Source organism: Artemia franciscana, chromosome 19 (genome assembly GCF_032884065.1).
Source record: "Artemia franciscana chromosome 19, ASM3288406v1, whole genome shotgun sequence".
NCBI lineage: Eukaryota > Metazoa > Arthropoda > Branchiopoda > Anostraca > Artemiidae > Artemia > Artemia franciscana.
The window spans coordinates 10,775,552-10,797,245 of NC_088881.1; the positions used below are offsets into that span (position 1 = coordinate 10,775,552).

Consider the following 21,694-nt stretch of genomic DNA (forward strand, 5'->3'; position numbering starts at 1 on the left):
ACATTTATGAGTTCGTTATTACCAATTCAAGTTTATTATACTGAAAGATATATATATATATATATATATATATATATATATATATATATATATATATATATATATATATATATATATATATATATATATATATATATGTATATATATGTATATATATATATATATATATATATATATATATATATATATATATATATATATATATATATATATATATATATATATATATATATATATATATATACAGTTACCAAAAACAGGATATTCAAAATTAACTTCTATAGTCGCGTCGAAGTGTTAAACCACCAGAGTTCAGCAGGCGGGAGAAGACAATCCCTAACCCTTCTCCTCCCCCTCCTGTTTTTAAGCTTCTCCAATCTAATGCCATTTTTTGTATTATCATCCCAGCCCGGTCCCTCACCCTCCCAGCATTTTCGAGGCAACGAATTAAACAAAAATTTACTTGCTACATTCCCTAAAATAGGATGTACAATTTTCCACATATACCTTAACTTTTTGCAACTCTTAAAGTATAAATTAGAAAACTTCGGAATACACTTTTCTTATTTAAACAATAACACTTAAATTGATCTCTAATACACTTCACTTCTTGAGTCTTCCAGCTTTTACGTCAGTAATTGCCCCCCATAGCTCGAAAATGAAGTCATCAGTAAAACCAAAAGCTTCCAAGTCGGAATTATCGATTGCCTCGGCGAAATTCATGGTGTTCGTCTTATTTTGGCCCATCTCCCAGATTTGGGTTGCTGAAAGAGATTTATATTAATTTTTATGCTTTTACAGAGAACTATAAATTCTCACTTTGATGGATATGGATATTTCTCCGAGGGGAAAAGGGTAATAATAGCATAAAAAAAAGATATTTGTTTACACCGTAAAATAAAAGAATGAAAGAACGAATGAGTAAATAAAGTAGCGAAAACCCAACACAAAAGGAGAAAAAAAAGACACTAGAGTACTTCATATCTCGTTTTAAATCATCAGTTGACAACATTGGTGGCAAATTAAGCAATTATCCTAATTTATACTACTAAAATTCTTATTTGGCGGCTGCATTATTCAAAAATAGACTACGCCAGAATGTTATCTATGTCTTTTGTTTTACTTTTGTCATGTGGATTAATTTTTATGCTTGTAGAGAAAACTTTCACTTTTCACTTCTTAAAAGAATATTAAAAGGGTAATATTTTCATGTCTAGAAGTATTCTTTGTAGTGGCAAAATATTTCAGATTTGTTCAAAAAAGAGGGATGGATTAATAGGTTTCACTAGTTTTTTCTCTACAATACAATTAACAAAATGAGGAATTTGACGAAATTTGATGATCAAGGGTGTATCCAGGATTTTTGTTGGAGGGGGGAGGCTTTATAGAAAAGAAGACTTGAAAAAAAACACATAAAAAATTTGTTAATATCCCTTTTGTAACGATTTCACCAGGGGAGAGGGTTCAAACCCTGAACTCCCACTCATGGATACAGCCTTGCCCTTAATATTCATGCTTACAAAATTAATTTGGCACAACCAGGTGGAAACGATGCCATGAAGAGATTTCTTTCAACAGTGGAAGAATACCCAGTAGTGAAGTTCTTCTCAAGACAGTAGCGCGGGAAGGAAGGGGTAAATGGGTTATTTTTCCAATGAAAATGTCCCCAATGTAGGTTTCAAAATCTAGGAAGGGGCAAAATCTACAGGGACACACTCCCCAAAAATTAACGACCCTGTTTTGAAGGTATTTTGAATTGATCTGATCCTCTGGATCTAAAATATTCTTCTAACGCTTTTTCGGTAATCGGTGTCATTGAAATGTATGAAAGGGTATCTGACTTGACATTATTCGAGTGCCAATAGATATATGTAGCATTTCTTTTGTCCATTCTCCGAAATCGAGGACACTAAAATGAGTTTATATTACATTACCTACTCGTATGAAAATTAGCAATTCTTACTTGGCAAGAATAGATCCCTATGTGAGGGAAGGAAGAGCATTAATGGCATTAAATGAAAAGCCATTCCTCAAGAATCACTTCGTGACTCAATAGTCTTTTACAAAGTGTAACAACTACTGTAGGTGTTGATTCAGTGCCATAGAGTGCTGTTTTGCCCACCATCAGTTGAAGGACTTCTCCGCCCAGAAAATTTTGGGGAAGGAACGGTGGGGTTATCAGAAAAATGACATTTTGCATATTTAATGACATCTTAATAAATTTTTACGGAAGATATTCGGAAGATATTTTCCCGAGAATTTATATCTGGGCAAGATATTTTCTAAATTAGGCATTTAAAGAAGCTACCGTTTGCTAAAAAAAAAAAAAAAAAGAAAAAAAAAAAAAGAGAAAACTTGTCCAAAATACTAAAAAAAAACATAAAAGGTTATTTGTTTGAGCTTTCTGAACATAAGCATAGAAAATTCAAGTTTCACTTTTCATTGAAATTTTTTTTATAGGAGGGGAGCATAACGGACTTCAATATTCATTGCATTCTCTGTATATACAAATTTTATTTCAAACAATTTGTCTTAAGGAAAGTTCCAATATTGGATTGTTGATTCTATAGCAATTTTTGGAACACTTAAAGCATTCCTATATCCCTTACCAAAATATATCTGTTTAAAATAAAATCGGGAAGAAAGGAAGAAAACGAGGACAATGAACAGCCAGTGAAAAAGTTAAATATTTCGGTCAAGACCTCGGTTTGACCGTACTCAGTGCAAAATAAAACTGATAGAAATATAAAATATCAAACGTTAAAACAAAACACAAAACTAAAATATGATGACATTTTCTTAGTAACAGTGAAAGGGTAACTGATTAAAAATACAAATCTAAATGGCATTTCACAATTTCTTCTTACGTAAAGCATTCTTAAAGTCTAATTGCTTTCCAGGTAGAAAATTATCAGAAATTCTATTTTATCATATAGAATCTCTGACAATTATCTACCTGGAAAGCGATTAGCCTTTAAGAGTGCTTTACGTAAGATGAAATTGTGAAATACCATTTAGACTTGTATTTTTCAAACAGTTCGTGGTAACGAACTGTAGGAATTTTGATACCAATAATTGCATAAAAAAAATCGCATTTTAATGCTGATTTTAAATATATAAGTTTCATCAAGATCAGTTATACCTATCAAAAGTTACGGGCCTAAGAAAATTTGCCTCATTTTAGAAAATAGGGGAATTTCCCCCTAAAAGTCATACAATCTTAACGAAAATCACACCATCAGATTCAGCGTATCAGAGAACCTTATTGTAGAAGTTTCAAGCTCCTATCTACAAAAATGCGGAATTTCGCATTTTTTGCCAGATCACGGATGCGTGTTTATTTGTTTTTTTGTTTGTTTTTTTTTTTCCCAGGGGTGATCGTATCGACTGAGCGTTCCTAGAATGTCACGAAAGGGCTCACTCTAACGGAAATTAAAAGTTCTAGTGCCCTTATTAAGTGACCAAAAAAATTGGAGGGCACCTAAGCCCCCTCCCGCGCTCATTTTTCCCAAAAGTCACCGGATCAAATTCTGAGATAGCCATTTTATTCACCATTGTCGACAAACCTAATAACAATGTCTTTAGGGACGACTTACTCCCCTGCAGTCCCCGTGGGAGGTGCTGCAAGTCACAAACTTTGACCCGTGTTTACATCTAGTAATGATTACTGGGAAGTTTACAGACGTTTTCAGGGGGATTTTTTTTGTTTAGGGGGGGGGTTACGTGGGAGGATATTTCCATGGAGAAACTTCTCATGGGGGAAGAGAATTTCAATGAAAGGGGCGCAGGATTTTCTAGCATTATTTGAAAAAACAAGGAACAAAAATATGAAACGTTTTTTCTACTGAAAGTAAGGAGCAGCATTAAAACTTAAAACGAACAAAAATTATTACGCATATGAGGGGTTTACCTCCTCGTTATACCTCACTCTTTACGCTAAAGTATTTTTAGTAATTTCAACTATTTATTCTACGGCCTTTGTGATTCAGAGGTCATTCTTAAGAAATTGGGACAAGATTTCAGCTTTAGTGCAAAGAGCAAGGTATCGACGACGGTTGAAACCCCTCATAAACGCAATAAAAACATACGAATATAGAAGTTCGTTACGTAAGTTAATTCGTAAGTTACAAATATTTTTTACCAATGAAAACGACTGTAAAAAATTGGAGGGCAACTAGGCCTCCTCCCTCACTCCTTTTTCTCAAAATATTCCGATTACTTGCAATTAATTAATATGCAAATTTCGCTTTAATTATTTATGTGCGGAGAGCCAAGATCAAAACATACATTAATTCAAAAACGTCCAGAAATTAAATAAAAAAATGAGTTTTTTAAAATGAAAGTAAGGAGCAAAATTAAAACTTAAAACGAACAGAAATTACTCCGTATATGAAAGGGGCTTTTCCTCCTCAACGCCCCGCTCTTTACGCTAAAGTTTCTTACTGTTTTAAAAATAGAGTTAAGAGAAATAGTCAAACTTTAGGGTAAAGAGCGAGGCGTTGAGGAGGAAAAGCTCCTTTCATATACGGAGTAATTTCTGTTCGTTTTAAGTTTTAATGTTGCTCCTTACTTTCATTTAAAAAAAACTTATTATTTTTATTTAATATCAACCAAGACTCAACCTGTTTGAACTTCGTTGAAGTAAGGATGCTAGGGCTGTTTTAATTTTTTTTTTTTTTTACAATTTAGCTTGAATTTTCAAATTTTAATGCAAATTTTTATATACATATTTATTTTTTCTGGTGTTGTGATGAAGACGGCCCTTGGACATAGGGCCGAAATATCCACTGAATTGAATTCCACTGTCTTGGAAAAATTTTCCTATTGTTTCTAAGTTGTGTTTGTTTGGTATGTTTGAGAAAAGAACTTTGTAAAAAAAAAAACATTTCGTCAATATGACCTTTCACCGGAGAAACATCAAGTTGACAAGACATCTAAACAGGCTTCTTGTTTTTAGCCCTAACCCAAAATAAAACCGCGAAGGAAACAATTTTCTTCAACCATAATATTCAGACAAAAAATCCTAAAATAAAGTTGTATGTATATACTCGTTAATCGCAAACAGAATAATATCTTACAAATAAAATCTTGCAAAATAGAAGAGAATAAAAAAATAGACTAAAATAATAATAAAACAGAAGAGTAAAATTAAAAAATTTTCTTGTTTATGAAAAGATATGCTTGAAAGCTTCAAGTTATTATTTTTTTTACCTAAACAATCTTCAATTAAAAAAGCTGCAAATTAGATTGTTTATTTTTTTTCATTTTTTTTTATATCTGGAAAAGAAATATAGTTAAGACATAACTGGATCAGCATCATTACGAACTGGAAAATATTTCAAGAACCAAATATATACCTTTCTGAAAAAAACAAGATATTCGGAAACAATAAACAAATGAAGAAAAAAACGTAAATAATATGGTCAGGTCTCTTAATGTCTCATTGGAAACATATTAGTTAGACAAATTAAAAATGTTTCATAGAAATACATCTCAATAAGATTCAATGATTTTTTTTTTTTTTACTTCTAAATCAAAGCAATTTTTTCGCCACGATACCCAAAAAAAAACGTAGGTAAGACACAACTGGATTTCTGTCAATATGAATTGGAAAATGTTTCACGGAATGGAATCAAAATAAAACCCCAAAAAAGCAAATTAAAATACATTAGGGTTGAAATCCGCTGGGAAGAAGACTAAAATAAAACGACGCAACAACTCACCGTTTCATTTCTTTTTCAGCTTAGTTTCGTTCTTATAAATAAAAACGTACAAATTCATCGGGGTTAGACAAAAAAGGTACAATTTTATAAATTTTACACATATACCATCTTTAATCGGAGCATGACGCATAAGTTTAGTACCGTGTATTCTGTATAGAATTGTTTGTAAAAAAAAAAAAAAACCTAAAAAAATAAACGTCTTAAATATCATAATTGTAAAAGCTCGCTGTTAAAAATAATTTAATAATTACTAATTTCTTTTAAAGTAGAGTAGTGCCCTGTCCATTTATATTTCTCTCTCAGACTTTGGCTCGTTTTTGAAATGGGAACACGTGCTAATCTTTTTTTTAAGGGTCCTATGTCACTGAATGTAATTTGATTTTCTTGGACACGATATAACAACAATCTACGAGACTCCTCTGGTAACTCAGCTCCATAATTCTTTCTTATTTTCTGACACCAACTAACTTTGTAAATTTGTCTGAGAATTCTTTGGTTCTAGAGGTGGTTCTAGGTCAGACTATGGACTTTTTTGCTCGTTAGGAAGCTGCAGTGGTATTAAAAGGACTGTGTCCGGACACAATCTCTTTCTTTTTATTGTTATCATAACGAATGCGATCTATTGGATTTACCGATAGAAAGAAAGCTTTTTGAAAAGAAAGCTTGGCGGCGTTTTTTTTTTTTTTTATTATAGTGACATTTTGTGACATATTGGCATATAGTGACATTTTCAGGTTGGAAAAACTAAACTTACTGGTCAATACTACTATTAAATAGTAGGAGCCACTTCAAACAATGGCGCATCAATAGGGGGGCCGAAGGAGACCACACATTACATCGTATAGTGGTTTTTGTTTTAACTTTTAACTATCCTATTTTCAAGGTTTCGGTTTTTTTACAACAATAAATAATATTTAAAAGACTCGCAGAGGGAGAGAATGCAAACGAGAAATATGATACTTGTTTAAAAAATCATCACTCTCACCACCCTACGCCCTTCCCCATATGAACAGTAAAGGAAATTATATAGAAATCAGAAACATTTGAACATTCGGGAGAGGGGGGATGGGGAAGGAATCGCAGCTCACACTGTTCACTGGCCACAATTTGGCTTTGTCCAGGGACATCGCATTGTCTTCCAGAACTTCTTTACTAAGACCGTACTTATTTTTCTGTCTTTCCATAAAGACCAGTGTATAATCAGTTACTTAAGAAAAAAGAGAAAAGTAAAGAGCATGAGATGAATAGTAGGCTGTGCCGTATTCAGGGGGAAGGCTACCGAGTTTGGCCCCCCGCCTCTGGAAATATTTTTCTGACTCGTAAAGACTTGATAAAATACTTATAAACATATCTTTGACACAATTTTCGAGTTTTTTTTTATAATTCCCTTCTACCCGAATAATATGTTCCCACGAAAAAAAAGCCTGGATACAACCTTGATAGTAGGGACATTTATTTCCATTCAAACAAAAGCTACTTTAATTCAGAAGTCCCTTTTCTTCTCTGGCAATGAAATTTTACTATTTATTAGACACCATGAGAACAGTCGAATATATGCACGCTCTGAACTGAACACTAATAATAAACTCACTGTTACAGTGCATTCAGATAAGTTATATTTATTGGATTGTCAGAGTCAAATCCAGTTTAATAGCACAATCTCTCCCACCCACCACCTCTGATGCCTGGATATTGTCCTAGACTATATCCAAGTAGGCAAATCATATCGCCTTGCAAAACTTTTGCCCTCGTTTCCCATTTACTGTTGGCTCATAATGCCGAAAAGGGCTGATTTGAAAGAAAACCCCTAACAAATTCAGCAAACTTTTTGGTATTGCCTAGGGCAACAGTCCAACATTAGAGATAGGGGTCTCCGATACAGTTAAACAAAAAGGACATTTCGATGAATCGAAATGTTTTTAGTGCAATGGCCCGAAAATTGTGTTCTTACTGTGTTCAGTTTAGAACGGGTCAATACATACGACTGCAATGATACTTTGTCCAGTAAACAGCATCTGCCAGTGTAAAAATGGCACAGTTGACCCACAATTAACCGTCCAAATCTCGCAAAGCCCCTTTCTCTTTGGAAACAGCAATTGGTCTTCTAATATGATAAAGCTCATTACTGGTTCATTAGCTATTTAGCCAGATTTTCCCTAGTCATATTCCTTGTCCCTCTTTTTGGTAATTAATTAAGAATTTGAAAGATTAGTTGACACTTTCTAGATAAAATAAAAATCGAATCAGGCCTTTCGGAAACCGATAAAATTCTAGATAAGGGGCTTTTTACTACCTTAGAACTTGGCTGAGTTATGAGAATTAGACTTTCAAGAATAAATTCAGAGCTTGAATCAAGCCCCATGTAAGTGTTTTCCAGCTCCAAACTCTGCTGCTTCTCTATTTCCAGTGCTTAGGAAACTGCATAAATGACAAAGTCTATATTTGTTTTAACCTTGCGAAGGGAGAATATGTTTTTCCATAATTTTAGTTTGAGTCTACGTTTTTCTACTCTTGGTATTCGAGCCAAAGCCATTTGTAATTTTCAGCCAGACTATTATTTTCTTATATCCAAATTTGGGAAATGCTTTTTTAAATGCATTAAAACCATAAAAACCAAAGTAATGAGGCTTAAAACACGTTTTTGTGTGAGCTATAGATAAATATGGGATTTGTGTGGGATATAGATCTTTGTGTGGCTTAGATCTGCCTGGGCTAGAGATCTTTGTGTGGCTTAGATATGTGTGAGCTATATATCTTTGTATGGGCTATAGATCTACTTATCAAATTTTCACTTCTATAGCACAATGTTTGTCTATGCCCATTAAAGATTAGTTGCTTTTTGAAGAAGGAAGGGGTAGAGGTAGATATTTCAGAAGAGCCTTACAGTGCATATTTTAGGCTCTGAAAACATGTCCAAAAGCTTCATTCGCCTAGCCCATTTATTTTGTTAGATAGCGCAAAGCACCTCATGTTGAATTTTACCAAAAACCTTTTGAAATTCTCTTACATGCTGTTTGTTTCGATTTTTTTTCCTAAAAGACATCTTTCTCCTTTTTTCATAGACACCAATAATCAATCGTCAAAAATAAAATTGAACATCAGATTAATGATATTTAGTTAAGCCATATTTAAATCTTTCATATCTCACAAAGTCCTTTTCCTCTCTGCAAATGACGGATCTTTTTCCGATATTCCAGACCTTTAGTGTAGGAGAGGTAGAATAATTTATGGCTCATCAACAATAAATTGGGCAATCGAATCCTTGGCCCTAGAAAAGCGAATGAGAAAAGAGAGATTGCTCTTAGAAATCGACCATGAAGGATGACTTCACGAGAAAATTTAAAAGGAATGTCTAACAGCAGAACATTCTTGATCCCTCCGGGGATTTTTGGTGGGACGTTGATAGCATAACTGAGTTGCACTTGAAAAGGGATCTGCATGAAACGGCTTTCTAAACGTGGAGGAATTTGTCGTTCGTGAACCCCTACTGAAATAAAGGAAGGAATAGGCATTCATACCTACCATATTTCCCAATTTAAACATAAAATGAGGCTATAGAACTCTGAATAGAAACAGAAATTGAAAATACAGAGAAAAATCACACACTTTTAAAGGCCTAAGAGTGATATCATAGGGGTTTAAAGGCCCTTCAAAGGCTTAAGAGTTGATAAGTCTAATAATTGGGTCGAGTAGTGAATGTTATTTTAAAATTGTCTCCTGTTAGGTCAATGTGACTCTTCAAATTTGTATTCACCTGGCTTAACCTCTTTCTTTAAGAGGATTCGGTACTTTAAAGATCTTTTTTGAGCCTCAACATCGGCCGACTGTCTCAAAGGCAAAGGGTCCATTAGCGAATTCACAGGTACTACATATCACTGGAAACTATTGAGAATTTGAGATTCGATTATGAAATTTGATTGAAAAGACAATGACATTCTGTCGGCAAAGTTTTCAATCAAAGTGGGCTGTACCACTGGAATATCTCAAAGCTGTTAAATTTATAAAATGATTTCTTTTGTGGTGATTTTGGGCATTTTCTTAGCAGGTATGCTACAACGTTTTCTGGGACAATCTTTTCCTTACTTTTCAAAAGAGAATTCTGTTCCGCTTGGTAAAAAAAATTACACTTTCTAATGATATAAGTTTCTCTAAAACCAAATATTATACCTCCAGCACAAAACTAGAGAAATTACAAGGTGTTTCTGAGATTTCAGGGAAAGTAGATGTCGGCTTTTTATTTTCTACCGTTTATTCTGATCGCTTATCCAAGCTCTACAATTTATGGCAAGACCGTCCAATCAAATATATAGTTTGGACACATAAACTAAAAAAGTCGACATTGGACGAGATAGGCTGATTCCTTATGGTATCGAATCCCTTTAAAATACCGAAGAACTTTTTTTCGGAAAATATCTTTGGTTTTGAGTAATTGTTGCTAAAAATCTATTAGCAGCAGATGGAAGGGTAAAAGTACACCTTTTTAAGACGGGCTTTTAGGAAAGACTTAGAGATTAGTGTGTTAATAGCAGTTAAGCAGATGAAAAAGAAGGGAAGAGAAAAAATGTCAAGAAAATATGAAAAATAAATTTTCTGAACAGTTAGAAATAGCTGTGCCAAAATAATCGAATTTAATGTTTAACAATAGAAATGAAAAACCTTGACTAATTGTTGAGTGTTCTGTTTTTTAAAACTATGAAATGACAAGGTCTTTCATTTGGGTGGTTTCAAAGTATCTGTTTAGTTTTTAGTTGCTAAAACTGTATCTGTTTAGATTTTAAATTCGTTTGTTTTTAAGTATAGGCAGTTCAACGATATAGTTATTAGTATTGGGTTTGACAGACGTTGTTGCCACTGAGAGGAGAGGAGGAGGGAACTTTACTAGTCATTAAAAAAAAGAGCAGGCGAAAAAAAAGTTTAAGAATTTTTTGCATTAAATATCAATTTTATATCAGTACTTGAATGCAAAATCAAACAGTTTGTGGATCCGAAATGTAAGTAAGGAGCGACCCGTCTCAATAGTAACTGAAACTCTGAAAATGGAACTTTTATACCAATGGATACATCCAAAGAATAGGAATCATATGATGATTTGAAATATATGAGTTTCATCAAATTTAGTCTTACCCATCAAAAGTTACGAGCCAGAGAATATTTGCCTTATTTTCGAAAAAAGGGGGTAACAACCCCTACACGTCATAGAATCTTAATAAAAATCACATTATCAGATTCACGCCAGAAGAAATATCACGGATGCGTGTTTATTTGTTTTTGCTTTTTTTTTTTTCAGTGGTAATCATATCATCCCAGTGGTCCTATAATATCACGAGAGGGCTGGCTCGAACAGAATTTAAAAGTTCTATTGACCTTTTCAAGTGACCAAAAAAATGGAGGACAACTAGGCCCCTTCCCACGCTCATTTTTTTACCCAAGGTCACCTGATCAGAATTTTTAGATAGCCATTTGGTTCAGCATAGTCGTAAAATCTAGTAGCAATTTCTTTGAGGATTACTTAATCCCCCGTAGTCCCTGGGGGATAGGTTGACAGTTGTGAAATTTGCCCATTGTTTACGTATAGTAATGGTTATTGGGAAGTATACAGACGTTTTCAGAGGGGATTTTTTCTGGCGGGTGGGTCGGGGAGACAAGGCTACGTGGGGAGGATGTTTCCACGGAGGAATTTCTTATAGAGGAAGGGAGTTTTCCACAAAGGGGCGCCGAATATCCCAGCATTATTTAGGAATTCTTATATGAAATTTCCTTGTATAATTTACACTAGAAAGCTCAGTCCTGAAAACTTCCCTCCCAACAGAAAATTTTCTCCTTTGAAAATACCCCCGATATATTCACGATACATTCACTCTTGTGGTTGGGGGGGGGGGAGAATGATATAATTCATCAATTTTTTGGTTTTCTTTTTTAAGGTTTTTGAATTGTTGTAATCCCCTGTAAAAATATATGCAAATATTTCTCCAATTACGAGTTTTTTACTCTTTAAGTAATTTAATATAAATTCCTCAATAAACGGCACGTGGCAGGCTTCTGTACATGGATTCTCACTGTCGCTTGTCTTCTAAGCGTAGACAACTTGCTGTCTTTTCATACTCAAGTCTTTTCGAAGATATTTGATTATTAAAGCAAGTCTGATTTCTAGCAACGATATCTAATAAGCTTCGAACTTTTGATTTTCATTTTTGAGGTTTTTGTTGTAATCCCTTGTTAAAATATATACAAATATTTTTGCGATTACCAGCCGCCAGGCCCCGGCACGCGGTACGTGGCAGGCTTTTATATATGGATTCTCATTGTCGCTTGTCCTTTAACCGCAGACAATTTACTGTCTTTTCATACAAAGGTCTTTTTATAGATATTTGATTATTAAAGAATTTCTGATTGTTTTCTAATCTTTACGCAATTTAATGTCTTTAATGTCTAACCTGTCTAAATGTCTAAATTTAATGTCTAACCTGGCCCTGGTTAGGTACGTGAGTTTAATTAGATCTACATAACTACGCCATCTTTAAAAGTCTTAGTAATAATTGTCCATATTTGAAATAAAATTAATTCAATGTGTCACCTAAATCTTTTGTACATAGTGTTTATTTGCAAACAATTATAAAGTAGCAAGCCAGGTTAGCACAGTGTCGGCTGAGGAACCGCATAAAGTAACAAAGAGGTGTTTGCCTTTGAAAAGAAAGCATTGATAAACCATTAAAAACAAAAATTACATTAAGGTTTTATACTTGGCATTTGGCAACTCAAAACGTTACACGATCACGCAGAAATTTCTGCTTCTTCATAATGAAACAGAGGCACTATTGGAAAACAGGTTTTGTTGCGTTTTTTTTTTTTTGCGTCTTACGTTTTTTTTTGCTGAACAGTTAGTAATTTTATAGTTTTTAGTTATTAAAACAATTTTTAAAGACTTGAAACGGCTTTATTAGGGTAAACCTATGGCAAAATCAAAGGGTATACCCCGAAGGAGAGTCGATTGTGAAGGGGGACCAGTTTTACGAAAGTTTAAGTAAAGTAAAAATGTTATGCGAAGTAGTTGAGAATTAGGGAAATTATTCTTAAGAATTAGGGAATTATTTATAAGAATTAGAGAATTAGAAATTGCAATATTCCCCGGTATTCAGAATTTCTACGACATTTATATAAGTTTGTCTTTTGACCTTAGTTTTACAGACATGTTTATGCAAATTAATTTTTGCAAACTGCATTGATGAGACTCTGGATCTACTTGTGCTGAACACTTGGAACATGACTTTCACTTCTATGGCGGATATTGCACCAAGAACCTTATACAGAAACTTCTGTGTTTCGAGTTAGTGTTGGTTCAGTTGAAAAAAAATCAGCAAATTAAATTGAACAAAATGTATGACTCAAAGAGCAAAATGAGAAAGCCCTTGAAATGTCCACTGTTTGTGTTTAACATTCTTATTGTTTAAGTAAGTGTTTAGTGTTTAACTTACCTAAATCAGTGTCATTAATACCCATGAAGCTTTCAAGAAGTGAATTTATTTTTTCCACAGCGGCTTCTGATAATGAGTCAGGCTAAAAAGGAAAAAAATAAATGAAAAAAAGGTAATAACAACAATGGTACAGAAAAAGTTCTTTAGTCCCCATCTTGAAAAAATAATTCAGTTTATTATGCTATTTGTAATACGAAAGCTTGTTTTTAGATTTAGGGAGGCACTATGCTCTATAACCTCTCCAAACTAAGGTTTAAACTCATTGAAATTAATATTTATTCATTAAAGCAAGGTCATTAAAATAATTATTAAAAACTAACTATTAATGCATTAAAATTTAATAGTTCCAGTCCAAATATTTATTATATAGAAGCAGCATTTTCGTTAGGCTAGGTATTTAATGTAATGCGTTCTGGGCGGCCTGCTTTCCATAATTCTCTGTTGTAGTTCCCATTATTTTGTTAGTATAGTATTGAATTTTCATCATATATTGGTATATTTCATTACGATCAACTGCACTTCTTGGTGTGTTCTGAATAATTAAAAAGTACCCAGTTTTGTATTGATAAATATCTTATCTCCTTTTTTCATTGAACTCTAACAATTACTTTCTAATATCCTTTCTAGGGTTGTTTCTCGTTCTCCAAAGTTGTTTTCAGTCATTTACAATTGGCTGCGAGCTGCTTTCGGAGAATATATTGTAAAATATCCAGGTCATTGAGCACTGCGTCTAGTAAAGCTTTGCCATAAAAAAGTTCCGTATTTCACGGACTCAAGCTTTCTTAATATTTTCGACTTGAGTGAAATAGTCCGGCAACTTCTAATGTTTAGCAGACTGGAAAATTGTCAGAAAACCTTGGAATTTATTAATTACTAACTAGCTGAATGACTTCATTCGCTCTCAGATTGATATTGCTATCTAAGAGCTTAGAGGCTTTTATTGATGTTTGAAAGGTTATAAATAAAGTAATAAATACGGGAAGAGGATATATTCAGTCGCGGGTTACAGTAATTTGTATTCGAGCATTGTCTTTTATAAAAGCCATAGTCGCATCGATTTGTACTTTTTTTCTTTTTGTCTAGTTGAATGTATTCCAATTTTCGATTACCTTCGAAAAAGACGTCTAAATTATTTTTAGTAATTTCAAAAGAGCTACTCATTCTAATTAAACATCCTTTGTGGTTCGGGGTTCATTCTTAAAGAATTGGAAGACAATTTAAATTTTGGTGTAAAGAGTGAGGTATTGGCGAGGGACAACCCCCTCCCCCCATATACGTAATAAAGATATAGAAATATAGAAGTTTTTCACGTAAGTTAATTTGTAAGTTACGTATATTTATTACTAATAAAAACGTTCGCAAATAAAATTAAAAGTTCTAGTGGTCTTTTTAAGTAACCAAAAAAATTGAACGGCAACTACGCCCACTTCTCCGCCCCTTTTTCCTCAGAATTGTCCGATCAAAACTTTGAGAAAGCCATTTAGCCAAAAAAGTAAAGTTAATATGCAAAAAAAGCTTTTTAACTGAAAGTAAAGAGTGACATTAAAACTTAAAACGAACAGAAATTATTCCATATATGAAAGGGGCTGACCCCTCCTCAACGCACCGCACTTTACGCTAAAGTTTGACTCTTTCTCACAACTCTTACTTTTAAAACAATAAAAAACTTTTGTAAAATCGCACTGTTAACTTCTAAAAGCGTCTCTCAGTCTAAAAAGTATTATATAAATGATTAATTTGCTACCTACAGAGACCAGACTAATGCTTCTATTATTACGACACTCACTCTTATCACCTTGCTTATACAGTGGATTAATTAAGTTTTTCCTAAAACCCTTTTTCAAAAATCATATCCACAGTCTTTAGTAATTTATCTTTAACCACGAAGCCACCATATTTAAGAAACTCATTTACCACACTATAAGCAGTGGAAACATATTGTTTCTTACTCATTTTAGTACTGTCGCTAATTCTTCCTCGCAAAAAAATCTTCCTTCACATTCAAACTTATTCCTTTTCCTCTATATCTTTTCCTGCAACTGTATCTCGATTTAGCACATTCTCAAATGTTCCGGTAATCTCCCATTAACTCTTTTCTTGTCACTTATTGTGGCCCCGTTCCTATCTTTAGCTGGGACAAGTCCGGATGGGCTATTTCCTCTCATTTTATTAACATGCCAGTACAATATTTTACTATTATGCGGTCTAGCTGCATCTTCCAGATCCTCGGCAATTATATCCATGGCCTCCACTTCACACCTCCTTAGCTCATATTTTAGTGCTTTCTCCACTTTCTTTACCTTCCTTTTGCTTTCATATGATTTATCACTAAGGTAATTCTTGTACAAACCCCTTCTCCTCTCTATTTAACATCCTCTCCATTTAATATTCCTAGCTGCGGTCTTAACTTTGTTCCCTAACACACCATCAGCAACTTCACAAATTGTTTCTAAAATTATTCCAACCATCTTCTACATTGTCAAATTTTCAACTCCCAAGTTTAGTATTCAACTTTTCCTGGGAAGTTTCTCTCAAATTCGAATCCTAGAGTCTACCAACATCAAAACTTCCAGGGGTGTAGTCACTCTTCCGAAATTTCACCTGTAAATTGAGATTAGACACTACTAGATGTTGATCTTTACTTTTAACATCAACAACAGCACTCCTATATACCATAGTATCTTGTACTCATCCTGCCAGTCTTCGGTTTACTATAACATAATCAATAAGGATTGCTGTCTTACCATCAAGTGAATACCATGTCAACTTATGGGCCATTTTATGACCAAACACCGTGTTGGTTATAACTAGATTGTGATACCTACAAAATTACAAAAGTCTGTAGCCATTACTATCCTTATTCTATAGTTATTTCTACCGACCAGGGCGTTAAAATCTCCTAGTAAGATCACCATATTTCTACCTGGGACCCTGTCTATTTGCTCCTGTAACTGTAAGTAAAATTCATCCGAGCCATTAGTATGTTTGTCAGTCAGTTCAACAGGGGCATATACTACTATAACTGATACCCTGGACTTTTTAGTCATAAAATGAGCAATTAGTATTTTATTATTAATACCTTGCCAGCCTAAACAAGACTTACCAGCTTCCTTATTCATCTAGAGCCTTACTCCCTGTCTATTTACCCCATCCTTCCTGTCTGAGCAACAAATACTATACCCGCTAATTTCAGGCTTCCTGCCCCTGGGCTTTGAGTTTCTGAAACTCCTAATAAGTCCAGTTCGAATTGTCTGAATTTGTCATTCAAAATATCGATACAATACTCATTTTTCAACGTTTCAACATTCAAAGTTCGAATTTTCATGTTCTTCAATAATGTTCTTTAATCATTCCTTAAATCATTGCAATTATTTTGGCCTCAGAAAACGCAATGATTCCGAATACCAGTGCAGTACTGCAATTAACATATCTTCTCAAGCCCCCACTGAAGCGCTTAAGCCGGCTTAGAACCGGAGAGAAGGAAGTCTCTTGGACCTGCAGTGTGAATGAAGGTTCTGTGCAATATTGGGTCCATCTTGGTCACAACATAGTTCGCAGCACTTGGGGATGCTCTTCTATCAACAAAAGTCAAAATCCTGCATAGGCAGTCTCAAACCTACTACCTAAGACTCATTATATATTCATACCGGCAAATATTATGCTACTACGGGGAGGCAATCCTTGGTAGATAAATTAGCCAGGAAGAGGCTTTTAAGCCCAAAAACGCCCGCTAAAACAGACCAAGCCCAGAAGAATCATCCATTAATCAAAATCCCGTGCGAATATTGCATCGTTTACTAGGCTATAATTTCCTCGAGGGGCACCACTTCTGAAGTGGGAATAGAGTTGACCACAAGATCCCCCGTCTCGAAAAACAAGATCCCCCGTCCGCCAAAACAGACCGAGCCCAAAAGAATCATCCATTCATCAAAATCCCGTGCGAATATTGCACCGTTTACTAGGCTATAATTTCCTCGAGGGGCACCACTTCTCAAGTGGGAATAGAGTTGACCACAAGATCCCCCGTCTCGAAAGTACCCCGAAAGGGTCGAGGCAGTTCTTTGCAGAGGCCGTTGTTCATAGATCTAGATCTTACGCCCTGCGTCAGTTGTCCTCCTATAGAAGATCCTCCCACGATGGTGTGAGCGTGAATTAAAGAATAATTGAATTAAAATCAAGTATTTCATCAATCAAGTTATTTTCCAATAAAATCAATGATTAAAATCATTGGCTAATTGTGGAAAAAGCCAAAATTCATAGTTCAAGTTAATGGGAGACAAATCTGACATGAGACCATTTTAGGAATGTATAAAAATGGTGTCAGTTCATTTGTTGATAGACAAGTCCTCCCACGATGGTGTTCTGCATTAAAGGTGTTCTGCTTTGAATTAAAATTAAGTGGTTATGGACATCAAGAAAAAGCTAGGACGGATAGTCCAAGTGAGTGAGAGGCAAATCTGGCATAAGATCTTTTTAGGATTGTATAAAAATGATGTCAGTTAATTTGTTGATAGATAGGTCTATCTATCATCCGTCCATACGTCATTCCTAGGGCAGAACTAAGGTAGATAGTCAGAGAACTAATGGATGAAATATTGAATTGATTTTGAATTGATGAAATATTGAATTGACGTGACGGACATTTAATTAAAATCAAGTAGTTGCGGGCATCAAGCCATGTCTAATTGTAGAAAAAGCACAGACAGATAGTATGAGTGAGTGACAGGCAAATCTGGCATAAGACCTTCTTACGATTGTATAAAAATGATGTCATTTCATTTGTTGATAGATAAGTCTTCCCACGATGGTATTCTGCAACACCATTCAATCTAACCCATTACTGGGAGAAGGTTTGTAAGTCATGGGACGTTTGAAAAGGCCCTGTTGAGTGTACATTTGAAGGGCCTTTTCCCTCCTCATCTGTATTTATGGCCCAGAGTGAGAGTGCCCCAGTTTCAACAATGGACCCCCGGCACAAGGTCCCCTTGGTCCTTGCCTCCTATGGAGGTACCCTACATATCTCTAGGGCATTTCGCTATCGCCACCTGGGGACACGCTGAGTGGCCTGGGTGAGGCCCCTTTTTTCTCAGAACTAAAAGCTAAGCACCACTAAATCATCTAGCATTGCTAAGAATAACAGATGCACCATATGCATCCTTGCTTCTCAAAACTAAAAGCTAATTACCACAAAATCATCTAATATTGCTAAGGGTAACAGACAAAATTGTAACAGAAAACAGAAAAACAATCGATAACAACAGTTAACATGAAAAAATATGAATTTATAACAGAAAAAACAAGTTGTTTCAAGCTAAAAGCTAAGTACCTGAAAATCCAGCCATTTCCTTCACACTTGGTACATTTAGCACGCACCACCTAATATAGGTGATTTCTGGGAGTTGGCGCCCCCTTGTCTTTCCCATTCTTTTGTAATCTCTTTTCACAGAGCTACTGAAATGAATAATCTAAAAAGTAAACTCTCAAAGAGTACGATGTGATTTCTTACGCAGCGAACGTTGAAAAATTAATGACTTTCTTTAACTAAATGCAAATCGGAATCTTGAATAGAAAACTTTTGAGGGAACGGATTGCTAAGAATATTAATGAATAATTTGAACAGACTATAGGAAGGAAAATGATTAGCTAATTTAAGCTGAACAAGGAAAATGTCTTAGGTTTCAAAATTAAGTATGTGACTGGAAAAGACGAGTTTTTTTCACGAGATTAAAAATTCGATCGAATAGAGTAAACTTTGTTCAATAAACAATCAAGAAGAAAACTGTTTTACATGAGAAATGAAGGAAGGTACAACTGACCCATTCAGAAGCTATAATAGTACTTTTGTCTAATAGCCACCGCACTCAAGATCTTGTATCGCACACGCGAGACAATAACGGGTTTTCACGTTCTTTATACCAGACAATATTAACTTTGGCACGGTGGGAAACTAGATTGTACCTATATTTTTATTAAATGTTTAGTTGGTATTTTGGTTGGGTTAGGATAGTTTAGATTAGATTACCTATTTCATATAATAAAGTCTGGGCGGCCCCCTTCCATAATTCTTTGTTGTAGTTTTCATAATTTTCTTGACGAAGCATTATATTTTATAAAATTTTGTTTTATTTAATTAGCAATAACCAAACTTCACTTCTCGACAGAACTTTAGTGTGATGGCTACAGGACATAATTACCGCCTAAATTGATGAAGTTCATAAAAATAAATTTCATTACTGGTTTAATGTACTGTACCACCCATCTGGAAATAAAACGTCAACGCTGTCAGGCATTTGCGTATGAGTACAGCTAGAATATTACTGAATAAATTTTAACTTGGGCTTAGTTGAAACGGCCTCTAAGAAAATTATTTCGCATTTCCAGCTAAAGAGGTATTTTCACGAGGGTTAGGAGCTGGATGAAAATCACACATCCACGTGAACTTATGTTAAAGCCGTCAGGTCCGTCATGCGTCAACCCATGATGTATAGACGGATGATAGATAGACTTATCTATCAACAAATAAATTGACATTTTTTTTATAACAATCCTAATAAGGGCTTATGCCAGCTTTGCCTCTCACTCATGCGGACTACATGTCTTGGCTTTTTCTACAATTAGCCATGGCTTGATGCCAGCAACTAGTTGATTTTGATTCAAAATCAAAATCTTGATTTTTTCAACTAAAGAGTGTTTTGTTTCTAATCCACCTTTTTTTGAAGTTGGCGAAGAGTTCTAGTTCAAAACTGCCTTGAGACCAGGGTGGAACTGGATGGATAGAATCCGCCTTTTTGTCGAACCAATGATTATTTTCACGAGGATGGGGAATGACAATGAATTCCATTCCAATCCTTGTGAAAATAGCCCCAAAAACATTTCTCCGCTATATTTTATTCAATCGGATCTATCTGAACTATCTGCTACCTCGCCAATTGTTAGGTGAAGGATATGAAATTGCAGGTCCAATAGCAACACAGATCAAGATTGTTTCAATACCAGTCAAATGTCTTGGAGCCTGGTTCAGCCTCCATCTCCTCTTCTTTCCAACAAATTTCTGTAGTTCAACATGAATAAATTAAAAATATCAACTTCAAATGAAGTCCCATTAGTTGAGGCAAATTTTTCGTCACTGTTCACAGTCAAGCCTTGCGGAAACACTGTTAATAAAATCTCAGCTAGGCACTTTAGGAACTACGGATAAAACCTGGCTTTCGCATGGCGCTCAAGGAGTGGCAACCCTCAAGATAAATATAGCCAAGAAACTGGAACAGGGCTGTTCCAACCTTACACCTCAAGGGTTTGGTTATCATAGGCAGTGCAATAGCACAACCAAAGCAAAGAGGGATGCGGGCACAATGTATCTTTTAAGTATTTTTAGTAAGTTATTCTTTTTTCATCAAGGCACTTCGTATAGAATGAACTGTCGAAGAAACTTCGAAGGAGCTCGCTTGATTGGAAATTCAAAGTTCTAGCTCCCTTTTTAAGAGTCAAAAGTTACTGGAGGACAAAAAGCCCCCTCCCATAAACATCAATTCCCACAACACATATAATCAAAATTTTGATACTGTCATTTGTTCAGCATAGTTGAAAGGCCAGTAGCTATGTCTCTTGGGATGTTAACCCCTCACAGCCCTTGTGATAAGGGCTGTAAGCTATGCAATCCGTCCAATGCTTGCATATAGTATTTGTTATTGAGAAAGGTGGGTATGTTTGATTTTATTTTCCAAAAAGACGAAGGGCATTCAGGTGAAGCTTTCGGAGAATATTGAGGGGAATAGCGAACTAATTCAAACCACGTTTATGTTCATACAGGTTATCAAAAGGGCGTAACTCAGGAAGGAATCAGTGTACTAATTTGGAGTTTCTAGGATATGATAACTGGGATGATCGATTGACCAAAAAGCCAAAATTTCCTCTGGAAGTTTCACCTTAATATCCTTCATCTCATTGAAAGTAGTCGTCGTAGCGGATGTAATAGTAGCAATAAAATTAACCTGCATCTATTTTTTTTTTTGGTGAGTTCATCATCCCCTCAACATGCCCTAGGTCAATTGGTCATCCCCCTCATCATTCCTTTAAAGTTCCAATTTAATATCCTCAGTCACCCTAAAAAGAAGTTCCTTTTTTGTCGACCTACATGCACATACCATGTTTTTATTTAGTTCAATAATCCACTCTAAATTCTCCGAGAACTTCATTTGAATGTACTTATTTTTTTTACACCAAAGTTTAAACGTGCCCTCTTTCCTAATAAGAAATACGATATCTAGTATAATTATAAATACTAGCAAAACTTACAGCCTCTAAGGGCTGTGGATAGTTGACATCCCTAACATTCCTTAAGACATTTTTAGGACCTTTGAACTCTGCTGAATGGATATCGTAAAATTTTGATTGGTTGTGTTTGAAGAATTAATCGGCTTGGCAGGGATCTACTTGCCCTCCCAATCACTTTTGACTTTAAAAAAGGGCTCGATAACTTTTAATTTTCAATCAAATGAG

The 21,694-nt window shown here is 34.8% G+C and overlaps 1 protein-coding gene across 3 annotated transcripts in view; it reads right to left on the reverse strand.

The window, feature by feature from the left end:
• Window positions 1-546: 546 nt before the first annotated feature.
• The window catches only part of LOC136039282 (PDZ domain-containing protein GIPC3-like), a 108,560-nt gene continuing 87,412 nt past the window's right edge, over window positions 547-21,694 (reverse strand). For all 3 annotated transcript variants that reach the window (XM_065722863.1, XM_065722865.1, XM_065722864.1), the window contains exons 7-8: window positions 13,196-13,277; window positions 547-764 (exon numbers count right to left, since the gene is read on the reverse strand). In XM_065722863.1, the coding sequence (XP_065578935.1) occupies window positions 604-764; window positions 13,196-13,277 (243 nt within the window). In that variant the 3' untranslated portion in view covers window positions 547-603. The remainder of the gene's footprint in view (window positions 765-13,195; window positions 13,278-21,694) is intronic.